Below are 10,633 nucleotides of genomic sequence, written 5' to 3' on the forward strand. Positions count from 1 at the left end.
TGAAGAAACAAAGTCTGTGATGCAGACCAAAGGAGGCCTGTTAACCCTCAACTAAATCCCACTGTGTTTACATGCTGGAGTCAAACACTGTGACATCTCCCAAATACACCTAAGCATTACGCAACCTACAGTAGTTTGAATCCAAATGGGTACAAACGTAGTTTCTGTCACTGACTGACATCAGTCAACTTGGTTGCAGGAAACATGTGAGTGAGGACAACACACTATTAGAGGACAATTTGAACAGCAAACACTGTCGCCCACATTGTTGTCAAAGAGAAGTGGGTAGTTGATTTCCAATAAACATGTACTGTAGGTTTCAGGTCGTGGATATGATGCCGAGAATCAAGTCAAGACCATCATGTCAAGTTCCAAGTCAAGACCAACACGTGAGACAAGGCCCTAGTCAAGACCATCATGTCAAGTCCCAAATCAAGACCAACAATTGAAACCAGGCCCAAGTCAAGATCAATGAATCAAGTTCCATTTGAAGTTCAATCTTAAGTCAATAGTTTATGACATAAGTCCAAGTTGTGTTATTTGAGTTCACACCTCTGCTCTTTGAAACCATATTATTTCCAAAGATATAGTTGTAGTCAATGTGGCCTCAAATTGTACTTTATCCCTACTTTTACATGTGCATATTGGTCCATTTGGTTTCCATGTGTATAAAATGTGCTTATATGCCTTCGAGCATGCCTCAAAATATTCAGAATGAAAGCAAATGTAGCAACACATAAGCAGATGGTGGTTGTATGTCTGAGTGAACACTGTGTGTGGGGAGCGGTTGAGAGTAATTATAAAACTTTAACCATGATAGTATCGCAGTAATATGTATCAGCTGTGGGGAAGTGACAGTCATGCAAGGAACCATGTGAATACACATTCACAAATACAAATAATGAGCGATAGCCCAACCTTCTACAAACCCAGAACACATGCACAAACGTGACTTTTATCTAATGTTGGCAAAGTGGCAACATTAGATAAAAATCTCATTACTGTGATGCATATGTGCTGGAGATCTGGAATGAGTTAGCAAACTCTTCTGCCTCAATATGTTTAACATGAATGAACCTGTGTGACCAGCCAGTTTTTAATCAGTGAGACCGGTGTTAGGTTTCACATGTGTTTAATTTATTGCAATCCGGATGGTTACAAGGGTTTGGCCTGTGACCATGATGCTCAGCTAAAAGTATAAGGTCCTATCACTATTGCCTGCTAGAAGGAAGCAGTGTTAACATTTCACAATACTGTAGGAGAGATCCATTTATCATGAAAAATAAAACCCTTCAACTTTATGCAATCAGTTCATTGTTTACACTGACATGATCCCTTTCTACCATTATACTTGGAGACTTGTGGGATTACAGTTTGTGTTTTTCTCATTTCTCATTCTGGGCACTGCATGGTCTCACGTTATTTACACATACAAACAACTAATTGAGCAAAACCCAAATTAATATCACTTGGCATCCGTCGTTGCAATTCTGCAAGCAGTCTGACAACGAGGAAAGAGACACAAATCTCTTACAGTATCGTCACACTTTAATTCTCAGAGCGTGGTGCACAAGACAAAGGTTGGTGTGTAAAATGAAAACCGATGGGAAGCTTTCTCTTTATACATTTGTTGGCTCCTTCCCCAAACCCTAACCCTCTTGTTTAGGCTTAGGGTTTCTAAGCTGAGGGTGAGGATCTTCTGATGACATCAGGCCTACATTCAGTTGCTCAGGATACAACATGATCAACGTTACATTGTATAAGATTAAATCATGATCAATCAAAGGGGAAATTAACATGATTACATTGTGCATGATCAAAATGTTACATTTCCCTTACACATCTAAGAAATGTAGCAATATGAAATCGTTTGTCAACACTCATAAGCAGAAAAACACAACATAGCAGTGTTATACAACCTACTGAATACTGCTCATTCCAAAAAAATGCCACTGTCAACACTGGACTTCTTTACATCCTTGATACACCTAAAAGTTGTCGGTCAGATAAGCATTTGTCAAGAAAATCTAAATACAGACAGACAGAAATATGGCTCTACTCTCTCCTCCATATTTCTTTAGTTCTGAAATTGGTCTTTGAGAATGCAAATTAAATATATTTGAGGCAGACAATGATAAATATTAGAAAGAATAATCTAATTCAAATCTGTACTTACAATTAAGACCCAGTTTCTAAAATCTACCATTACTTATAACAACATTTTAAAATAAGGCTGGGTATTAGCGCCATCCAGTGGAAATACCCTTGTACTACAGGATGTACTTAGTTATTTTTCTACATAGACTTTATAGAAAATGTTCAATTCAACACAAGTTGATTGGTAAAGATAACTGAGGTCTGATTATGACTTGATAATGATAACTAGTAATTGTGTTTCAATCAAAACCATTGGGTACAATCTGTTTTGATTTATTTGTTAGATTAAATACATATTAAAAATATACTATAATATTGTGTTTCTATACAAACCAGTACAGACATTACCATTTAAACTCGGTCACTGGTGTTACATCATTACACACGAGTGTACGTCACAAAATGTGTACGTTTTTCTCGTGTCTACGTGATGACGTGTAACTTTACGTAGGGCACATGTAAGCGCACAGTTGTGCAACTCCTTCTGCGTAATGTTAGTTGTCCTGCACGTTGACATTGGTGCAATATCCTGAGAGAGGAAGCTTCGGGGCTCACTTCGCAAACAGGTCAGCTCCATCTCTCCCCTCTGGTATTTATCTCTGTGGCTTATTGAATGAGACACACGTGGCTCCCTGCGGATGCCTTTAGTGTGCTCTGTTCAAAAACAGCTTTAGAATAAAGAGCAAAGAAGGCAGTCATCATATTAGCTTACAGTAGCATAGCCGCTAGCTAGCGTGGCTAACGTTTCCTGGGAGTATTTGGTGCTAAGCCAGGTCAGCACCGTTTATTTAAAATACATTCTGTTTGAACACACACCCACACCCACTCCTCCGGTGTAGTGTGTTGTGCTCTAAAGGTCTAGAAGCAGGTTGTGTAAGTCGTGTAGGTGCAGTAGCTCTGAAGCTGTGATGCTAACGTTAGCCGTGAGGTTGTTCAAGGATAACTATAGACAGGATGTACAATGTCAGCCTCTCCATGTCTGCAGCTCCACCTGAGTGTGTTCGTGTTGGCTATAGGGGTAGGAATTTGCAAAAATGTGACTATTCAATAGTATTGCGATATTTGGGCCACGATTCAATAGTATTGCCATTCTGCGATACCGCAAGTATTGCGATTTGATTATGCGATATATTGCGATTCATGTCCCCCATATTATTCAAAGGCATTACAAAAAATGAGGAAAATAAGACTGCTCAACTCATTTCAAATGTCACATTTAATTCTGTCAACAACATTGTCTTCTACACATTAACTGAAGTGCAAAAACTAAGAAAGGGTAGTGCAAAAACTTTGTCCTTGAACATTCAGGACACAGGACCTTTGTAATTATTTTCTGAATAGGAGACTTCTCACATGAACACTGAGCTCCCAGCACATAACTTACGATTATTTAAATACAATACAGTTACATCAAGCAGACATAATAGAGTAACATAAACCTGAGAATAATCATATAAATAAGAGTAACCTAGAGCTTCAATCAAATTGAGAAAAATAAACAAATGTGTACTACTAGAGTCCAGTCCAGTTGGCTGCAAGGTCATGACCCTAAATGTTAAATTCATTTGGCAATATTGGCATTTTTGTTGTCAACATGCTCAGATGTTTAAGTGCTCCTCTGGGCTGTTACTATATCTCCTGCTGTGGAGAACATCCTTTCCTCATACACACTAGGTATCTTTTAAACTCTGAAACTCTCCTCGTCATGCTTTGCCAGCCAGGGGCTGTTACATATATAATTGTAAATAAAGTATTAAAAAAATTTAAATATTGCAATACTTTGTGCTACAGTATCGATATAATCGGGGGCACAAAATATCGCGATACTGAACAGAATCGATTTTTTCCCCCACCACTAGTTGGCTACAGAAGCTCACTGGAGACATCCACTTTCTCCTCACACCTTCACTCACGCTGTTAGCTGCCCTCCTGCTAGTTTATTCATTTTGCTGATCTGGACTGAGTCCATAGTCATGTGTGACCGTTTCGTCGCTTCCAAATAAAAGCACATGCTTACAACTGAGTGGTCATTTTTAAAGGTTAATTGTGTAAGATTGAGGTGAAAGGGATCTATTGGCAGACATTGAATATAAAATAATCATAGGGATGTTGTAAGTAGTGTGGGATTATCTAAATTGTTCGAATGTCTGTCTTCTTTAACCTAGAATAGACTATTCATATTAAAATAGTTAGGCCCACCATGTATTTATTTTTTTACAGTAGTAAAAACTGGACAAACACCTTTTCAGTTTTTATGACAACTGAAGGCTACCACGGTTTCTCTAATGTTTAGAAGAGGATTGTGAAGTGATGGATACTCAGCTTCCTGCAACATGCATATTCACCACTAAATCCTACAGACTGAACCTTCAAGTAGTTTTAAACATTGCTGCGGTTTATTTATGACAGTGTGTTCTTGGACATGGTTTTCTGTGTTTCCTGTTCCTCCATTTCATTTCCCTGATCTGTGTCTGACTGAACACCCGGGCTACAGGACTGGAGGAAGGATCAGTTTATACCATTCAACTCAAAATTGTAGAGGTGCAGTGTCTTCTGTAGCTCCCGTCGTCAAACTAGTTCGCCACACCAGTGCATCTGACTTCAAGATACCTGTTTACTGTTGTGACTGATGTCTTTTGAATTGTTTCCACATCAGACAGTGCAGGATGGGAGCCTCCATGTCTGTACATGCTGCTCCTACAGTGAAGGCAGAGGCTATGATGGCTGACCCCCCGCAAGGCTGCCCCATGCACAAAGAAGCTCAGCCTGCCACAGGTAGAACATAACTAATTTTACTAATGTCTTTCTGCCTGTCTGTGGAACATATATATTGTGTTATCTTATCATCCTCACACTTTGCATGTCTATTGTAAATTGCCCAAGTATGTGAAGTGCGAGTTTGATGAAGTATTGACACGTGATAAGTCAATATTATTAGAAGTTGCGTATATAGTTGACCAGTGCCCGGTAGTGGTCAGTAGAGGTGAAACAGAAGGTCTGTGGGTGGAGTTTAACTTGTCTTGTCAGCAACCAGTTTTGTTTTGGCAACAACATTCAAAAAATCACTACTTCTTTAGCAAGTTGTCTTCAAATTAAAGGCACAACATTGTTTTCGTTGCAGCAATGCTTTATATTGTGCTGAATCAGTGCTTTTATTTTGAAAAGTTGAAGAACTTTGGTCTGAAGATTGTTTGGCCTGCTTAACGGAGCTCTGAAATAGTCAACATTCAATACATGTAAAGTAGTTAAGCAAATCATCAAAACATGTTTATGAATAAACTTCACTTTGCACTAAAGACTGTTTATAAAAATCCCTGTACACAATGTCCAGCACTCAAAGAATTAGAGACATTATATTGTGGAACTTTTTTAGAAAGACCCACGATTCACCAGTAATCATTCTGATGTACTTCCAGATTTTTACCACAGGCCAAGAAAACAAACATATTTAGAACGGGTACTGACTTCACTGGTTTAAAACAATTTTGATAATGATTATATTTTGTTGACATACTGTAATATTTCTCTCTGTCTTCCTTTCGTAGTGTCTCCACCTCCGGGTTGCCCCATGCATCAAGCTCAACCGGTCAAAGGTAGGTTTATACCATAGTTACTAAAGCTACTACATGTGAGGTTTCTCTGCCACTGACCACAGTCTGTTGCTGTGAGTGAGTGGTGTTGACCGGTGTTATAGGTTGTGGTTCATCCTCTGAGCAGCGCTACTGCGTCAGAGCAGACTAGATGCTACAGTAACTCACTGTCTTTAGTATCATTTCACAAGTTAAGGAGATTTTCCCTCCTCAACTGCATTGTTTTTGCATTTTGCTGTATCTGGATCGCTGTACTGTAGAAATTATTAAAAAAGCTTTAGGTTAGTACTGTTCTCATTATGCCTCAATCATGTGTTTGTGTCTTCTGTAGCGTCTCCTCCGCCCGAGTGTCCGATGCACAAAGCAGAAGCAGGTCCCGCCCACCAGGACCGCGCCTATGAGTTTGTGGAGTGTCCCATGAAAGCTGCGGCAGACAATAGTGACATCGACCCAGCAAATATGGTACTTGCACCAATTTAGTGGAGGAATATAGGGGGGCTGGCTAGGGGGAAAAGGCACAAAAAAAAAGTCAGTCAGCAATTCTTATGCTGCTTTCAGACACACACTGAACTCCAGAGGTTCTGTGACAAAGACAAACTCCAAAGCAAGTCTGGGCCCAATTCTGTGAACATCTGCCAGAGAAAATGGCTGTTCTGTATATATGTGGAGTTGAAGGTGGATTTTGACTGAATTTCAATTTGGACGGGATTGCAGTTAATGGTTCAGTGTGTTAGATTTCGGTGAAAGGGATATATTGGTAGAAATTGAATATAAAATGATCTTACTGATATTCTTCCAAGTGTATCATGATTTTAAAACTAAAACGTCCTCTCAAATGGAGACTGCAATGTTTTTTACAGTAACCCAGATTGGACAAATAAAAAACCTTTTTAAATGTTTATTACAACTGAAGACTACCACAGGTTCTCTTTCATGTTTGGAAGGGGAGGATGAGGTGTAATCAGCTGCAACATGCAACTTCACCATTAGATGTCACTAAATTCTACAGACTTAACCTTTAACAAAATATGAAGCAAACTTATAATGAAGTAAAGGTTGACCGGTGTAGGGTAATGGTTACTGTCCGACGATTATATTGGTTTGGGAGATGGCAGAGGGAGGAAAAATAGCAACTGTGGAAAGATCAGAAGACTTATCTGCTGGGACAAGTTTGGCTTTGGTCCCAGTTGTCACAATGACCCGTCTGACTACTGAGAGAGCCCCTGGAAAGTCCGATCTGTCAGTCAAGCAATAATCACGGTCATTTGTGTGTCGCTGATTTGTTTTCCTTTCCTGTTTGTCTACAGATGCCTCCTCCGAACCAAACCCCAGCTCCGGACCAGCCCTTCGACCTTTCAATCTCGAGAGAGGAGTCCAACATTCCCCGTCACGGTGCAGAGAAGAACTGGGTTTACCCATCTGCACAGATGTTCTGGAATGCTATGCTGCGAAAAGGGTCAGTGCTTACTAAATGGGTTCTTAATTTTAAGCATCTGCTGTTTTTCAGACAGAAGGGAAAAGAGAAAAATGCACAAGAAAATATTTTCATGATATAGTCTACAATGTGATCAATAAATTGTGTCTCATCGGCCACAAATCTTACCTTAAAACTTAAACCACGTCTCATGGTTACAAAGACAAGATAATATCGGGTTGTTTTCATCAATATAGTCTCCAATCTGCATTATCACAAATATAAAGTGAATGATCAGCTGTTTTTAGACACAAGCTCAGAAGAATCTCTCCACAATTGGGTTCAGACTTTCTCCGGAGGTTGTCTTTCACATATGAAGAACGCAGCAAGCGATTCTCTGTGCAGATGTATTGATGACAAGTCAAATCTGCAGAGCAATAAGGCGAGGGTTGGTGCAGCATGCAGGAGTAAAAACATAACCAATATATTCTCTGAGGAGATCACATGTTCCACAACAGAGTCAACCCATGTCACCAAAAGCTCTTTCCAAGCAGACATCTTCATTAATGTCTTCTTCTTGTGTGGCTCCTTATTTTTTATCCTGAGATGTCTGTATTCTTTTTATTTTTGTTGTCAGTTTTTGCGTACATTGCGTGTTAGAAATGTCATCAACACGCCTGCCTGCTCACTCGCAGTGAATCTTTCGGAGAATTTCCTGCGCTCACATTTTACCAGGAGGCTGGCAGGGGAATGTTCGCAGCCCCCGACTCAGACATGTGCATTCTCACATACAGCCCCTTTAGATAATTTCAGGAGATCATCCAGTCTGAAAGCAGCTATTTAGTCATTGCACATTAAACTGACAGGTGCACACATGAAAGATGAATGAAGCAGACACATCCGACTGAATCCAGGAAACAAATCTGCTGTAAACAGCTTAGGGTTTTCAAGAATGAAAATGCTGTACTTTTAAAAACCTTTTTGCTGTAATGATTACACTGTAATGCTGATGTAGATAGAGCAGTTGGTGTTGAAGGATTAAAGGGTTCTTAACTTGGTTTTACATCTGTTTCTGTGCTGCAGTTGGCGTTGGCGTGAGGACGACCTCGCTCCTGTTGACATGAACAACATCATTAAAATCCACAACCGAAACAATGAGCAGGCCTGGGAAGAAATCCTGAGATGGGAGGCCATGCATGCAACGTGAGTCATGAAACAATAACATACAAATCAGAAGTAAACAGCCTGTTCTTGATTTGAACTGCCTCTTCATCAAAGTATTGGAGTAAATAGTATTTATCTGATGAGTGTTTGGTCTCGACTTTTCTCCCAGTGAATGTCCATGTGGGCCGACCTTGAAGAGGTTTGGTGGGAAAGCCAAAGAGTTCTCTCCCAGAGCTCGCATCCGCCACTGGATGGGGTGAGTGTTATCTGCTTTCATTTTAGTTTACAACTTAGATTTTGCCCCCAAATTTGCAGCACATGATTTTCTCTGTATGCTTTGATATTGTCATCACAAGAATACATTGAAGTTTCTGTATTTGGTGGCATGGACGAAAAGTATGAGAGAGGAAAAACCTCAGACCACCGCTTCCCTCAGTGTTGAGACCCTGACTCGTGCAGCTGTGTGATGTTAGAGAAATATTAGAAGCAGCTGATGCCTCACATCAAACCGACTAAGCTGAAGAAGCGTAATGAAACGAAGATGTTAAATTCACCTCGGTCTCATGTCCAGCGAATGCAGGTGCGTCATCGCTCCGTCACATCTGCGTCATTGTTGGAAGCATTTCACATATGTAGCTGCTTCAAGTGGCCACAATTCCAGAGTAGATTAAAGCTGGATTGCTGACATGTCCTTGTTACAGGCAGACTGTAATTCATTGGTTTTTTGATACCTTTATTTTATTTTGTATTAATAAAATAAAATAAGCGTACACTTTACTGTTATTTAACATTAAAATCTGTATTGGGAAAGCAAATGCCCTTCAGTAAACATGAGTTTGGTGTAATATTCTTAGGAATTTCCTCAGACCTCACACCCCTGCAACCCTCAAGGGATAAGTGATGGATGGATACTCTTTGTTCTGTTGATCTTATAAATCTTATTTCAATCAATTAATTAATTTCAGTTACCTCTATCCTCTCTCTCAGCTACGAGCTGCCTTTTGACCGCCATGACTGGATTGTTGACCGCTGTGGGAAGGAGGTGCGCTATGTCATCGACTACTATGATGGGGAAATCAACAAAGAAAACTACCAGTTCTCAATCCTGGATGTTCGCCCCGCCTATGACTCTTTAGGTGCCGTCTGGGACCGCATGAAGGTGGCCTGGTGGCGCTGGACCTCCTAAAGAACTACACATACACAAAGACTGTTTATATGGCTTTCCTCATTTAAGCTCTGTCCAACATGTGTGGTGCTGTGAAAAGAAACAAAGAAGACCTGATAGTTTATCACTCAGTTTGTCCTACATACATGAAGCTTTGTCTGTTAATCATATTGATTTATGTGGAGAATATAACAACACCCTTGTGCTGCAGTTCACACTTCTTTAAAACAGCATCGATGGAAGGAGGTGATTGTTAAACAGGTCACATGATGCTTCACACTGCTTCTGAGATTCTGTTCCGTTTGCCCTCCATTCAAATGTCACCACAGAAAGAGCTTACTTCGATTTTTACTAAATCATAGGAGATCTGCTTAGTCTGTGGAAATAGTTTAATATCCTCTGTGACTGGAGGAGCTTTATCAAGTCTGAGAAAATAAGATTTATCACAAACAATGAAACTCGAAATTTCATTCCAACTGCGTTTTCAAATTCACAGCATAGGAATTTGATTTAAAAGGTTTATATCGTTAATTTGAAATTAATTCCTTACAGTAGGCAGGCTAATTGTAGTCTTTGCAAAAAAGTTCCTCTGTTGGGGCAGATGGAGAGAATCACCTTGAGACAACATTGTCGACCAGAATATCCTGTTGATGGAAATGTTGTAGAAATGTACGTTAACAGAATGTACATACAGATCACATATGCTTATATTTTTATTCCTGCAGAAAAGGTCCTCAAATGCACCTCATAGATGACAGTAGCTTGTTTAGGGGTTAACTTAGCACTCAGCTGACCAGTTCATATACTGTATTATTATGTTCTTGTAGTGTTTAAATCAAATTAAAGCTCAAAATAGCTCAACAGGATTCTCATCTTAGATGTATCATATTTGAATGACGCTGTCCTCTGCTATTGCTTCAGACACGTTTCTGCCCATTCAAACATGGTGTGAGGCATTTAACCAACTATTTATTATTATTATTTATATACAAAATATTCAAAAACACAACCTTCTGTGAAGTCACCAAATTAGCAGAGTCACTTAGTTACATCCATGGGGGGGGGGGGGGAGAGTTTGACAATGCACCTCCTGGAGTCCACAGCAACACACCTGCCAGGTCTGATGTTGATCGTATGAACGGT

The 10,633-nt window shown here is 39.8% G+C and overlaps 1 protein-coding gene across 1 annotated transcript; it reads left to right on the top strand.

The window, feature by feature from the left end:
* The first annotated feature begins 2,659 nt into the window (after window positions 1-2,659).
* On the top strand, window positions 2,660-10,351 carry LOC133026639 (holocytochrome c-type synthase). The gene is made up of 8 exons (XM_061093549.1): window positions 2,660-2,723; window positions 4,814-4,932; window positions 5,703-5,750; window positions 6,079-6,209; window positions 7,055-7,203; window positions 8,245-8,364; window positions 8,495-8,581; window positions 9,313-10,351. The coding sequence occupies exons 2-8, from the start codon at window positions 4,824-4,826 to the stop codon at window positions 9,509-9,511; spliced, it is 843 nt and encodes a 280-aa protein (XP_060949532.1). The 5' UTR covers window positions 2,660-2,723; window positions 4,814-4,823; the 3' UTR covers window positions 9,512-10,351.
* The last annotated feature ends 282 nt before the right edge of the window (window positions 10,352-10,633 follow it).

The sequence above is a fragment of the Limanda limanda genome, chromosome 20 (assembly GCF_963576545.1).
Source record: "Limanda limanda chromosome 20, fLimLim1.1, whole genome shotgun sequence".
Lineage (NCBI taxonomy): Eukaryota > Metazoa > Chordata > Actinopteri > Pleuronectiformes > Pleuronectidae > Limanda > Limanda limanda.

Bases quoted from the DNA above. Each gene is read 5' to 3' on its own strand.
- LOC133026639 (XM_061093549.1), top strand. From the start codon at position 4,824: ATGGGAGCCTCCATGTCTGTACATGCTGCTCCTACAGTGAAGGCAGAG. The intron at 5,751-6,078 runs GTAGGTTTATAC...TGTCTTCTGTAG, and splicing joins TCAAGCTCAACCGGTCAAAG to CGTCTCCTCCGCCCGAGTGT. The intron at 8,365-8,494 runs GTGAGTCATGAA...CTTTTCTCCCAG, and splicing joins TGGGAGGCCATGCATGCAAC to TGAATGTCCATGTGGGCCGA.